Source organism: Planococcus citri, chromosome 5, assembly GCF_950023065.1.
Source record: "Planococcus citri chromosome 5, ihPlaCitr1.1, whole genome shotgun sequence".
Classification (NCBI taxonomy): Eukaryota; Metazoa; Arthropoda; class Insecta; order Hemiptera; family Pseudococcidae; genus Planococcus; species Planococcus citri.
This window is the reverse complement of record NC_088681.1, coordinates 23,985,207-23,998,398: the sequence shown is the minus strand read 5'-3', so window position 1 is coordinate 23,998,398 and position 13,192 is coordinate 23,985,207. Positions and strand designations below refer to the sequence as shown.

The 13,192-nt window shown below is 38.0% G+C and overlaps 2 protein-coding genes across 3 annotated transcripts; one reads left to right on the top strand and one right to left on the bottom strand.

Moving 5' to 3' along the window:
• The first annotated feature begins 12 nt into the window (after nucleotides 1-12).
• On the top strand, nucleotides 13-6,049 carry Msh6 (DNA mismatch repair protein Msh6). The gene is made up of 24 exons (XM_065369515.1): nucleotides 13-158; nucleotides 321-721; nucleotides 786-908; nucleotides 980-1,083; nucleotides 1,165-1,263; nucleotides 1,333-1,479; nucleotides 1,551-1,685; nucleotides 1,753-1,888; nucleotides 1,962-2,098; nucleotides 2,190-2,327; nucleotides 2,403-2,595; nucleotides 2,663-2,868; nucleotides 2,940-3,052; nucleotides 3,124-3,276; nucleotides 3,449-3,606; nucleotides 3,679-3,788; nucleotides 3,870-4,025; nucleotides 4,100-4,234; nucleotides 4,311-4,402; nucleotides 4,467-4,596; nucleotides 4,675-4,869; nucleotides 4,943-5,120; nucleotides 5,200-5,351; nucleotides 5,435-6,049. Exons 2-24 carry the CDS (start codon nucleotides 346-348, stop codon nucleotides 5,696-5,698), a joined length of 3,630 nt encoding a protein of 1,209 aa, XP_065225587.1. The 5' UTR covers nucleotides 13-158; nucleotides 321-345; the 3' UTR covers nucleotides 5,699-6,049.
• Nucleotides 6,050-6,468: 419 nt separating this feature from the next.
• On the bottom strand, nucleotides 6,469-12,524 carry LOC135849203 (uncharacterized). 2 transcript variants are annotated; one of them, XM_065369513.1, is made up of 6 exons: nucleotides 12,212-12,524; nucleotides 11,440-11,963; nucleotides 11,293-11,361; nucleotides 11,126-11,200; nucleotides 10,927-11,022; nucleotides 6,469-10,849 (listed from the first exon to the last, which is right to left on the bottom strand). In XM_065369513.1, the coding sequence occupies exons 2-6, from the start codon at nucleotides 11,932-11,934 to the stop codon at nucleotides 7,169-7,171; spliced, it is 4,416 nt and encodes a 1,471-aa protein (XP_065225585.1). In that variant the 5' UTR covers nucleotides 11,935-11,963; nucleotides 12,212-12,524; the 3' UTR covers nucleotides 6,469-7,168. The 2 variants fall into 2 exon arrangements, with proteins under 2 accessions (XP_065225585.1, XP_065225586.1); XM_065369514.1 differs by lacking the exon at nucleotides 12,212-12,524 and adding an exon at nucleotides 12,070-12,211.
• Nucleotides 12,525-13,192: the final 668 nt, after the last annotated feature.

Genomic DNA, 13,192 nt, shown 5'->3' with positions numbered 1-13,192 from the left:
GAAGCGACACGTGCTTCATCCGTGTCTTGTCTCTCCCGCTATTTTCGTATTTTCATTTTCTGCTCGCTCGAGGATATTCTTTTGTAGCTATCGAGAGTTTAATTCGAATAAAGTTCTTAAATTCCCTCACAAGTTGAAGAATTTTCATTAGAATTCAGGTAATTGCTCTTATAAGTAAAGTATTTCCATAGATTTAGACCCATTTCTTGTGTACGTACTTTGAAACCATTGCTGTATTCCGATGAATGCAGGTCTTTTCATCCCACATGCTTACAATTCTTCAGCATTATTATCGTTACTTCTGTTTTCATTTTTGACAGATGCATCGAACCGAGTAACTGTAAAATGTCGCAGAAAACGCTATTCAATTATTTCACCAAATCTCCGGCAGTCTCCAAGAAGGAGAACGGCGTTCAGAATGGTATTTCAACGCCGCCGAGCAGCAAAACTCCCGAATCGAAAAAAGTAGAATCGAGTAAGAAAGTGAATGGCAAAGCTGACAGTAAAACTCCTAAATCATCGAAGAAAAGTAAAACCGACGTTGAGACACCCACATCGAGTAGGAAGGTGAATGGTAAAGCTGGCAGTAAAACTCCTAAATCATCGAAGAAAGATAAAACCGAACTTGATACACCTGCGTCGAGTAAAAAAAGAGCGAGGCAAAATTCGCTCGGAAAGTTCAGTTCGACTCCTGTCAGCAAGAAATTAAAGACCGAAGAAGGTATGATCATCTCATTTTGTCAACGATCGTAATGATATGGTTTTTAATTTCGTATGATTTGTAGATGATGCTAAAAATGAACCCGATATCGAAGAGAGTCCCGAAACACCTCCGATGAAAAAGCGCAGACGAATTCTAGAAGAATTATCTAGCGAAGATTGTGATTCCGGTGATGAATACGTACCAGGTATTTTGTATTAGATGTTTTTTTCTGGCGATATTTCATTATGATTTTTTAACGCATTTGTTTCATTTCAGATAAAAAGGAAGAATCGGAAGATGAAAGCGAAGTATCGGAACACGAAAGTGACGAATCTCCTATTCAAACTGAATCGGATGATGATGATGATTCGCCGAAAAAAGTAAGCTCTCGACATCTTGATTCATCTTTCAAAGCCATTGCAGCGTGATTTATTTAGCCATTTTTCATTTTGATTTCTTAGACTAAAACCAAAAAACAGAATGGAAAAGCTCCTAAAATGTTCAACAGTTCGTTTTCATCGGATAGACCGAAAATTCCACTTTCTGCAACTGCGAAAGAAGTGAGTGAAATATGATCACTGTTGTTATGGTTGTTGTACAGCGCTGAGTAATCTATAATCTGCCGACAGCTTGGAGACGAAAACTGGCCTCATCTCAAGTTAGAGTTCTTGAAACCGGAAAAAATACGTGATGCTAAACGGAGACCGAAAGATGATCCGAATTACGACCCTAAGACTTTACTCGTTCCAGAAGATTATAAAAATAAATTGACTCCGGTAATTTTTGTCGTGATCTTCATCTACGACTTCAATAATCACCATTCATTAATGTGTCTTTCCGTTATCAGGGTGTCAGACAATGGTGGGAATTGAAATCGCAGAATTTCGATATTATATTATTTTTCAAAGTCGGTAAATTTTACGAATTATACCATATGGATGCTGTGATCGCTGCTAATGAATTAAATTTGACGTTTATGAAGGTGCGTTAATTAAATAATGAATAATGTCGAGCTCGGTTATGATTAATCTGGTGTGTATTTTTTCCAGGGTGATTTTGCTCATGTTGGTTTCCCTGAGAAAGCTTATTGTAGATTCTCAGCCACGTTGATAGAAAAAGGTTATAAAATTGCTCGCGTCGAACAAACCGAAACTCCTGACATGATGGCTGAACGTTGTAAAAAAAGTATGTTGATCGATGTGATTAGATTCCTTGATTTATTGTGGCGTACCTACCTAATTTTGATTTTACGTTGTAGCTAAACCAACTAGATTCGATAAAGTTGTTAAGAGAGAAATTTGTCAAATCACATCTCGTGGTACTCGAACTTTCGGTATTCTAGAAGGTGAAACGAAAGAAGCTGAAAGCAATTTCCTTTTAGCTATAGCTGAAAAAGTGAGTTGAGTTGAATGATAATATTGTTTTAAAATATTGAATAAGTATGTCTTAATATTTTACCTTTGTTTTTTTTAAAAATTAAAAATAGGAAATTGATCACGTCTCCTCAAGTTACGGAGTTTGCTTCGTTGACACTTCAATTGGTTTATTCCACGTTGGTCAATTTGTCGATGACAGACATTCGTCTCGTTTGAGAACTCTCATGGCACATTATCCACCTGTTCAAGTAAGTTTTCGTCATCCAAAAGATCTTTTGTTTTTGTTTTTTTTTTTTTCAATTGAAATTATTTTTCTTATACAGGTTTTATGCGAGAAAAATCACCTCACAGCGAGAACAAACCACGTATTGAATACTGCTTTATCTGGAGCTGTCAAGGATCAGCTGCAATCCGATTCTGAATTCTGGTCCGCTTCTAGAACACTCGTAAAATTGATCGAAAATTATTACAAAGATAATAAATTACCCAAAGAGTTGAACGACTTCTTGGGCGAAGGTAAAATTCGATTATTGAAACAATACCCATTTTATGCGAACAATTATCGATTTAAATTTTTATTCAGATGGCTCCGTAAATATGATATGCAGCGATGAAAGCGAACTCGGCGTTAGAGCCCTGGGTGCCGTTGTGTGGTGCCTACAAAGATGCCTGATTGATTACAAAATACTCACGATGGGTCGGTTTTCTGTTTATGAGCCGATAGATCTTGAGAGTCCGGCTAAAATTCTCGATAACCAGAAAATAATCGACAGTTTTAATAAACATATGGTAAGTTGAGTGTATTATTTATCCTTTGAGTGTAAAATTCCTGTAACTAATTTCGATATTGTCCTGTGCAGGTGTTAGATGCAGTTACCTTGAAAAATCTGGACGTTTTAGAGAATTCCATGGGAGGCGTTCATGGATCATTGTTGCATAAATTGGATAATTGTTGTACTCCTTTTGGCAAAAGGTTACTTCTTTTTTTTCTCGATTAATGCTCGCTGATTGGCTCGAGAATTAATTAATTTTTTTAAAAAACAGGTTGTTGCAGCGATGGATTTGCAGCCCTTTGGCAAATATTCAGAATATTAAAGCTCGTCAAGATGCGATTCATTTTCTAAGAGAATGTTCAGTCAGTCAAGAAGTTCGAAGTATTATGTCACAGTTACCGGATTTAGAACGTTTATTGTCCAAGTAAATGGATTTATTATTTATTGACGCGCAGCTACTGGCAAGGGACACTCGTCACTGAAAATTTGGTTCTGTGGTGTCGTTGACATGAACTTTCAGTGTGCCGAATTTCAGCCAAATCGGAGGTGACGAGTAGAATATTTCTGAAATTCAACTTTTTGTATAATTTTTCTAGGATACACTCTCAAGGTACCGACGGTATTCAAGAAAATCATCCTGAAACACGAGCGATTCTATTCGAAGAGAAAATTTATTCTAAGAGAAAAATCATTGATTTTATTTCGGCCATTAATGGCTTTAAGACTGCTGTAAAAATCATTAATCTTTTCACGAGTAAGCTTTCAATTTTAATACTCACTTTTTAGCTTTTATTCGAGTTAATTGAGCTTTGTTTGTATTATTCAGATATCGATACTGATGAAATGCCACCGTTGATTCGACAATGCTGCCGTTCGGCTAATGAAAGTGAATACGGCCGATTTCCTGATCTGACCAACGCTTTAGATTTTTTTGAGGTTTCATTTTATTTTATTTTTTGGTAGATATTTTGTTTGATTGAATTCAAATTCATTACTTACGTAAGTATGTATTTTCAGAATGCATTTGACGCAAATGAAGCTCAGAAGGAAGGTCGTATTATGCCCAATCCTGGCACAGATTCGGATTACGATGAAGCAATGGATAATCTTAAATCCATCGAAAACGAAACGAAAGATTATTTGAAGAAACAAAGCGCTTATTTTGGATGCAAAGTGAGATACAAATTTTCACATTTACTAATTTTTAAAGGAATTAATAATTCAATCGATGCAACATTATTTCGTAGGTTGGATTCTTTGGAAGCGATAAAAGAAGGTTTCAATTAGAAATCCCTGATTCAGCGTGTAAAAGAGCTAAAGAAGGATACGAACTTGTATCACAACGAAAAGGATACAAACGATATCATACACCAGAAACCAGGGTATTTAATCATCATTATTGTAAAATTATTTTTTGTATGTGATTTTTGATTTAATTCGAGCGTGTTTTTTTGATAGGAATTTTACGATAGAATAGTTGCTGCCGAAGAACAAAAAATCAACGTTTTGAAAAATCTAGCCGAACGAATATTTTCACGTTTTAGTGGAAGGTACGTTCAACTGTGAGAAGATTTTAAAATAATTACAGAGTATTATTCTAAAGTTTTATTCCAGGTTCGAAGAGTGGAATGCTGCGCTGCAATGCTTATCTGTACTCGATGTACTTTTATCCTTCGCCGAATACTGTAAGAATGAAAATGAAACTTGTGTACCTGAATTTGTTCCTATTGCTGTCGACGATCAAGTAATTATTTTGATGCTACTCGAGTTGATTTTCATTTCCTACTTGTCGAAATTTTACTATTTTTTCTTCTTTTTATAGCCATTCGTGAAATTAATCGATGGCCATTATCCGTGTTCAACCGGAGATGACGTATTCATTCCGAATAGCACCCTAGTCGGAGTAGACGATGCTGAAAAAAGAAACGCTACGTTGTTATTAGTCACTGGGCCGAATATGGGTGGTAAATCTACTCTAATGAGGCAACTCGGTCTTATTGTCATCATGGCTCATATGGTATTTCAGCTTATCCGAGTTTTCTGCCCTCAATCCACACAAACGTACGATAATTCCATTGTTTGTGTTTTAGGGCTGTCACGTACCTGCTGTTCAATTGAAACTCACCCTTGTGGATAGAGTTTTCACCCGATTGGGTGCGAATGACGATATAATGGCCGGTGAAAGTACATTCTACGTTGAATTATGCGAAACGAGTTCCATTCTGCAACATGCCTCGAAACATTCGCTCGTTTTAATCGACGAATTAGGTACAAAATAAATCAACTCCTTGAAAATTTTTCCTGCGTTTTTTAATCGAGTACTTATATCATTTTATTTGTTTTTCAGGACGAGGTACTTCGACTTACGACGGCACAGCAATCGCTTCTGCGGTGTTAAACGAACTGTGTAATGTTAAATGCCGAACGTTATTCTCCACTCATTACCATTCGCTGGTGGAATATTTTAAAAATAATGAAAACGTCGCTCTGGGTCATATGGTGAGATTCTGATACCTTTTTTAATTTTCGTTTTGATCGAAATTGTTTCTAACTGACTTGTATTTTTTTGTTTTTTTCTCAAGTCCTGTATGGTTGAAAACGAAGCCGAAGACGACGCCGAAGGATCCGAAGAAACGGTCACCTTCTTATATAAATTTGCCCAAGGCGCTTGTCCTAAATCGTACGGATTCAATGCAGCTAGATTAGCCGGAATGCCGAAACATATTACTCAGGTCGGATCTCGTCGAGCTAAACAGCTCGAAAACGAAGTTCATAAGCGTCGTAGCTTCAAGAAATTATTCCAGTCGGAATTGGATTCTGTGCAAGAGCTAATTGCTGCTTTATAAATGTGCCATTTTTTGTTATAATGTGAATCACGTGTCGTTCAGTATTTTTCCTATTTTTCCTTTTGTGAATTATTTATAAATTATATTTATTACTCGCGTAATGTTATGTTGAACTGAAATTGTTACGTTTAAAATTATCTCTGTTTTTTTTTAGTGTTAGTAATTTATTTTTCAGTACTCGTTTCCATTTCCCTGATGGCCTATTCCTTCTCGAATTTTAATTAAATAAGTAGGTATTCTTTACATGACGTTTTAATCGACGAATATAAATTTCATTCGAATTTTAATCAACTGCTTATTTTTATTTTGATACATTTTAAGTATCGCAAATAAACGATTAATTTGCCACTTGATCGATTAATCTTCTTTCACCCATGCTCATAAATATTACATAATGTGTACTTGGAGTTACCTATCCAGGTAAATTTGCTGAGGCAAAAAATACAATTCAATTCAAAATTTTCCACTTTCTTAAAATGAAAATCACCAAACTTGCAGACGTTTCAGGTCATTTAGACTACTTCAAAGTCGCAAGTTATAATAATGATATCAGCTTCAAATATTATTTCGATTTCTTCCAGAAAATCATCACTAAATGCGTTGAAAAATATTCAATTGAAATGTCTCCATCTTCTGCATTCAAAAAACACGCGTCGATAGACAATTTTGATAAGATCAGAAAAAACGCACAACGCTACGCGTCATTCAACGTTTAATATCTCAAAAAAAAATCAAATAAAGAAAAAAAGTACTTGAAAATTAAAAACCAGTTGAAGGTACCTAAGTGTAATAAAATAAAAATGTTCACATATATCAATCAGAAGTTATACGTTCAAAGATGATCTGTACAATTTGCTTTAAAATTCAATAATACATTTATATAGTAAAATAATACGATTTTTTTTACATACAATAATTAACCCGAATTTCAAAAAAAAAAAAATTTCAACAATCATAAATATAACTAGAATCTCTACTGCTTATAGTAATACAACAAAAGGAAAAATTAATTTACATCACTCGAACGCTAGTTTAACCAAGCGTCATTTATAATCTTGTAACTCTTTCTAAATTTAATCGAATTATTCATTTATAAAATATTAAAACATCGGGAAAAAACAGGAGGGAGGGGAAGAAATGTATAAATATTGCAGGTAAAAATAATATTCACATAGAAATATGATAACCAAAACACTATCGTAAGTATGCACAAGTACATCGTAGATATACGTAAAAAGTACGTAATAAAAATTTAAAACGACAATATCAAATACTATGTAGTCGAACAAACCCCATATCTAGCACAAAATGTCAATAACTTCGAATAAAAAGGGATAATAAAAAAATAAAAATCGAACGAACTCGCCGCGCTTTTGCATCTTTCTACGAGTACAATCCATCTTGGCTCACGAACACGGAACGAATCGATCTACACCATTATTACAGAGACAGAACTTATCCGCGACAGGGTTACGTTTGCTGATGCTGATTATCGTTTTTCAACAGAGTTCCGTAATCGATATGTAGAAAATCCGATAACTCTTTGCCTATGTGGTTGAGATCGGCCGAAGGATCAGCAGCAATCACGTAATTCGTACCGCCGATCGTGACGTTCTTTTCACCGGTTATCATTTTCTGCTTATCAGCGATGGCAGCGGCGGCATCGGTCAACGGATCTTCGAGCGCTACGTCGGCGGCGTCTTGAATGAACTGCAGCGTCGTGAAGTTTTCGTTATCCAGTTGAATATAGGCGAGTTGTTCGCCGTTGGCGCCACCGGCAGCGTTCGACATCAGATCAAAATTACCGAAATTTTCCTCGTTCGGAACGTTGACGATGTAATGAGACGCGTTCGAGGTAGCTCCGGCGTCTTCGAGTAGACGAAAATCGTTTTCTTTGATCAGCTGCACGCCGCCGTTACCGTCAGATACCAAAACGTAATTGGTCTCTTGGCCATTTTCGTTTTTAGAATCGGCTATCAATTGGAAATCGGCCGAGTCGACGTTCAATATGATATTTCCACCGGCTTCCAGAGCCGTAGTCGAATCGGGTACTTCGATTTGATGATGTTCCGCGGTATCTGCGACCACTGAAACGGCTGCCGAAGCCGGAGCAGACGGCGTGGTCGTCGATGACGTAATCAACGACACGACTCGATTGTCCATTTCGGGCGCCGAAGTCACTAGAGCTGGTGCCAGTCTACTTTGAACCGGTGGAGGCGACAGTTGTCGCGTTATTCTCGTAGTTGTCGACGTGGAAGCGCGAGATGACGTCTTTTTTGTCGTATTCGTCGTCCAATTGGTCGACGACGTGAGAAGGCTTCTGCTCGCCGTTGTGGCGGCGGAGACGATGGGCGTGTTGCGTTTAATAATCGGACCCATGCTGGGTTTTAGTTTCGAAGTATTTAGCAAAGAACACGATTCGGGTTTCGTTCGCGAAATATCGTCGAAAGTTTCCGCAGATCGAGTACTCGTCGGTGACACGATGGACGGTGCCGTTCCTCTAGGTTTAGTCAGACTATCGTACAATATGCTTTCAGCTTTGGTTACCGTTCGTTGTACCGGTTCTTTGGTACTGTCTGCGATCGTTTTCAGAACTTGGACAGAAGATAAAGGCGAACTTTTCGTCAAGACTGGAGTCGTCGTTATGATTGGTTTTTCTAAAACTTTCGGTTTCAATAAATCGTCGTTTAGAATACCGTCTACGATACTATTATGACCGCCGTTGGTTATAGGCTGTGATGGTTTGCGCTGAACGACGATATTCTCTAAGAAATCACTTCCGGTCAACGCCACAGGTGACTTTTCCTCCGAATCGGATATCGAAGATGAAAGCAAAGGCGATGGTAGACTAACGAGCGTGTTTCTAGGGACACTCGAAGCAACAGAATTAATATTCGTGTTGATAACAGCAACTGAGGGGGCGATAGAGGTGATGGCGTTAGCTATACTGTTGCTATTACTGCTGTCGTCATCGTCGATTATCGTCACATCGCCGTTCATGTCAGCGGTCGGCGTAGGTATAATTGTCGTCGATGTCGTCGACGATTCGACGGAAGACGGTTCAGTAACTTTGGTGGTGACGAATTCAACATCGTTGATGGTTAGACCGTCATCGACTAGTAATCGTTTCAAGTCGTTAGGATCGTGAATACCGGCCAACTTCAGAGTACGTTTCCAAAACAAAGGTCCGGCTAGATTGAGATGATTCACATCGCTCATGACTTTCACACGACCCAAAATATACTGTAATTTGAGCTCAGCTCTCTGCTGTAATTTAGCTGGATCGTTCGTCCGGCGTGTGTCTTGTTTACCGAATTTCATCGCGTTCATACGTTTATACGCGAGCTTCGCCTCGTGCAACGTCATAGCCGGTTCTCTGGTCAACTGATTACGTTGAGCTTTACGCAGAGCTTTGCGCCAAAACAACGGACCAAGTAGATATTTGTTTTCTACTTTACCTCCGTTTTGAGATGCTTTCTTGCGAATCAACGTTAATCGTCTCAAGGCAACGTTACGAAAAGCGTTATCGTACATATCACATTTATCCACTAGCATATCATCTTCGTCCGCATCGTCATCGTCGATTAAATTCATCGCTTTATTTTGCGCCTCCTTCGGAGGAGTATCTTTGGTTAAATCGATACTTTTAACCGAACGCAAAGGTGAAGCTAGCATTCGAGCAGGAGTTTCTACCAGTGTTTGAGGTTTCGCCGCAGATTCACGTATCGACGATCCTGGAACAGGTGGATTAACTACAGGAATTGGCGACGGTTTACATGCTACAGGTTTACGAGGCGACGGGCTCTTCAATACGATCACGTTGGATGATTTAGGTGGCGTCGATTTCACCGGAGAGGAAACAATTTTGGCTAATTCGTCGGCGACTAGAGAACTTGTTTTTGTAGGACTCGTGGTTTGGTGATCTGTAGACGCATCTCTACTATCACGATCGTCGTTAAGCAATTCGAATAATTCATTGGTGGTTAAAGTTTCTTGTTTGGCTGGACCAGCGCTACTGGCACCAACGTCATCGTCGTCGTCGTCGTCGTAATACGACGGAAAATCAAAATTATCGTTGGATTCGTTATCGTCTGCGTGATCTAGCGCAGACGCCGAAGTCGCATCGCCGGAATCCATAATGATATTCTCGATCTGATCTATTTTTAAACGTTTAGCGCCTTCGGACGAAGGTGAAATTTGTATTTTACGTTTACGATCAGCGGTCACATTATGTACAGAAGTAGCTGATTTATCTATACTTATATCCGGCGTTTTGATTTTCTTCTTAAGTAAATTCGGATCCAAGTTATCCACTTTAACGATTAATTTAGTAGCGTTCATGACGATATTCTCGACGTTGTTGAAAGTCTTCAATGGTATAACGTCGTCGCCGATATCGTCGTTGAATTTTCTCGCTCGAGAATACTTCTCGTCGTACGAAGACGTCGACGATGGCGTTATCTTTTTATAATATATCAAATTCTCTTTAGCGTTTTCGTGTCGTGACGGTTTCGTCGTATATTTCAGCTCGAACGGTTTACGGTACTCGGTTTTAGGCGTAATCATCGGTCGAGAGATTTCCGAAGACGAAGAACCCTTCAGCAAAGATTCTTTAACGAATAAAGGCCCGACTAGTCTACCGAAATCGGCCGATCGAGCGACACTTCTATCAGCCGGCGCTGGTAACGGTAAAGGGGGTGCTTTGGCCATTTGTTTCTGCTTTTCACGTTGTCTACGTCGTTGCTCGTCCTCCTCTTTGTGCTTCTGTACGTGCATTTTGAAATTGGACAGATGTCTGAAATCTTTTTTACAAATTGGACAAACGTGAGGTTTTTCGTTATTGTGAATCATCATGTGCTGCGTAAGCGATTGTCCGGTGCTTAAACGTTTTCCGCAAGTACGGCAGATGTATTTGGAGTTTTTACGCGTTGTTTTAGTGCCGTATACTTTATTGTATCGCTCGATCAGACTATTGTTTCGGTGTAATTTCATGTGCTCGTTGAGCAACTCGTGCTCTTGAAACGTGGTATTACACAGATGACACCTATATGCGGACGAATACAACTTGGTCGACGTGTTTTTAGAGCTTGATGAGCTAGAGTCGGTTTTTTTGCCTGATTTTTTAGCTTTTACCGGCTTCGATGGGGATACCTGGTGAAATAATTATCGGATTAGCAACGATACTCTAAAACAAAGGGTAATATATCGAGTAAATGCGCAGAACGTACCTCGTTATCGTTATCTAAATTGGCTTCGATTTTAATCGGTATTGGTAAAGGTATCTTTGAAGTGGTTTCTACGCAGTAAACTTCATCATCATTATCCTGCACCGAAACACAATAACAAAAGGTATTAAATTCGTAGCCATATTGCAAAAATTAAATACATATTCATCACCGACGACGTAAGTTTATTCGAATAACCCACCTCGTTGATTCGTTCTTCTTTGATTTCAATTTCCGAAGTGAAACAAGTACCAATATCGTTCGAGTCGACCAACATCTAAAAATTCAAAAAAAACGCAAACACGTCGATGAAAACACAACTTTCCGATTACACAATTTGTCCACATGAACAATATATATATTACTCACGCAATCGTTATCAACGTCCTCGTCGCGTGGTTCTTGCTTAATTACTACGTTCGAATTCAAAATCGTATCCTGTAATCAAATATGTCACCTTATAATACCATTTTTGGCATAAAATCGTTCAAATACCCGTTTGGAAAATCACCCTACCGATTTATTATTAGTATTATCACAATTGGAAGGTTCTTCGGTGTCGCTAATCGTATGAGTATCAGCACCGTCAGCGTCATCGATAACGCACGCTACATCATTTTCATTTGCAGCGATAGTTTCATCAACCGCATTAGTTCGCGAAGTTTCTGGATTCGAAGAATCGTCACAAGCGCCACGAATATCGATTATAGTTGGTAAAAATTCGTTGACTCGAGTTTCGGAAGAAATCTGCGTTTCGTTATCGTCTTCGGTACCGGATTGAAATAGTTCTCTGGTGTTAAAGTCTTCTGCGGTAGTTTCTACGGTACTAGAAAGTAATTCAGTTTGGTCGGCGTGTTCGTCAACAGTGTCAGCATCCGTATCGTTTAACGTAGCTTGAATACCATTATCGCTCATGTTTTCCGGTCCCAAACAAGCGAATAAATTTGTAGCCGAATCACTACGCGATTCTAATCTTAAATCGAATACATTTTCCGGCAGAATTATATCCATCAAAGTAGTTTCAATTCATTATTCGTGATCTGAAACAAGAAGCAGAAAAATACGTTAAAATTGTAATCGCATCGTTGACGAAAGAGCGAATGTGAATTTCGTGATAAGAACAAAACACAAGAGCATAAAACGTACGTGATGATTTAGCATAGTGAACGGAACGCGTTGATTTTGTGAATTTCTACTCAACCTAACCCGTTCTATATATTATTCATTATCAATTATCAATATCTCATTTGGTATCGATGATAATTTGGTAAATAAACAATGAAGTTACCTATTAGTTGAAAGGGTAGCTGATACGGCTATGGGCGAAAAACGATGACCAAGTTTGCTAGATTTGATTAATAAATTCATATTTATATACACACACATTCGAGATAACAATATCGTTCGCTTATACGATTAAAACACAATTTTGTAATAGTCGTTAAAAACCGCTAAGATAAAAAACAATTGCTATAAAACATTTCACAGGAAACAAGGAACAACCACAGCTTTTTTTTGTAATCATTTTTTTATCCCTAAAGTTTTACTTTTTGGAATTTTATGACGAAAAAAAATTGCAGCCAGCCATTTTGTGGTGTTTAGCCGGTTTTCTACGAGGAGCGCTGCTAACGAAGTTATCACGTGTTTCGGTAGGTTTCAGTTTAGGTTTCGGTTATTCGGTAAAGGTTTCGGTTCCGGGATTCCGGTATTCGTTCCCAATAATTTTTATTTTCCAAAACCCAAAACGTTTTTGGTTTGGATTTTGGATACCCTAGTTTGGGTTTGGGATTTGATTTGGGTTCAGGTTCAGTCAGATACCTACTCGCAATTCGCAAATTCGAAATTTCGATTCAGGTTTTGAACGTGCTTAACTGCTTACTGCTTACGGGTGCTTAGCTTGTTACAAATTTGAAATTTACAATTTTTGAAAAATTTTGTAAAAATATTAAATATATCGAATGAAATGAAATAATGAAACTTGTTAGTTGTTACTTGAATTGTATTTTCGTGTTTCGTTTCAATCAATTTCTTCAATTTTAAAAAATGTACCGTTTCTCTCTCTCCTGCTGCATTTTTGATTCTTATTATTCAAACACCGTGGTCACTGGTCACTGCCTCACTAGTCAATGGTCAGTCGAACTCGAAAGCAAAAATTCATCAAAAAGACAAAAAAAGTGAAGGAAAGGAAAATTGAAGAAAGAAATAGCCAGAATAGGAAAACAACAACAAAAAAAAAAAAATTTGTTCGATAACAAATTGACAATTTTTG

Coding starts and splice junctions, on each gene's coding strand:
- LOC135849203 (XM_065369513.1), bottom strand. CDS start 11,934: ATGGATATAATTCTGCCGGAAAATGTATTCGATTTAAGATTAGAATCG. Junction 11,023..11,125: donor AAGAAGAACGAATCAACGAG/GTGGGTTATTCG, acceptor GTTTCGGTGCAG/GATAATGATGATGAAGTTTA. Junction 10,850..10,926: donor ATTTAGATAACGATAACGAG/GTACGTTCTGCG, acceptor TTATTTCACCAG/GTATCCCCATCGAAGCCGGT.
- Msh6 (XM_065369515.1), top strand. CDS start 346: ATGTCGCAGAAAACGCTATTCAATTATTTCACCAAATCTCCGGCAGTC. Junction 2,328..2,402: donor CACATTATCCACCTGTTCAA/GTAAGTTTTCGT, acceptor TTTCTTATACAG/GTTTTATGCGAGAAAAATCA. Junction 3,607..3,678: donor AATCATTAATCTTTTCACGA/GTAAGCTTTCAA, acceptor TGTATTATTCAG/ATATCGATACTGATGAAATG.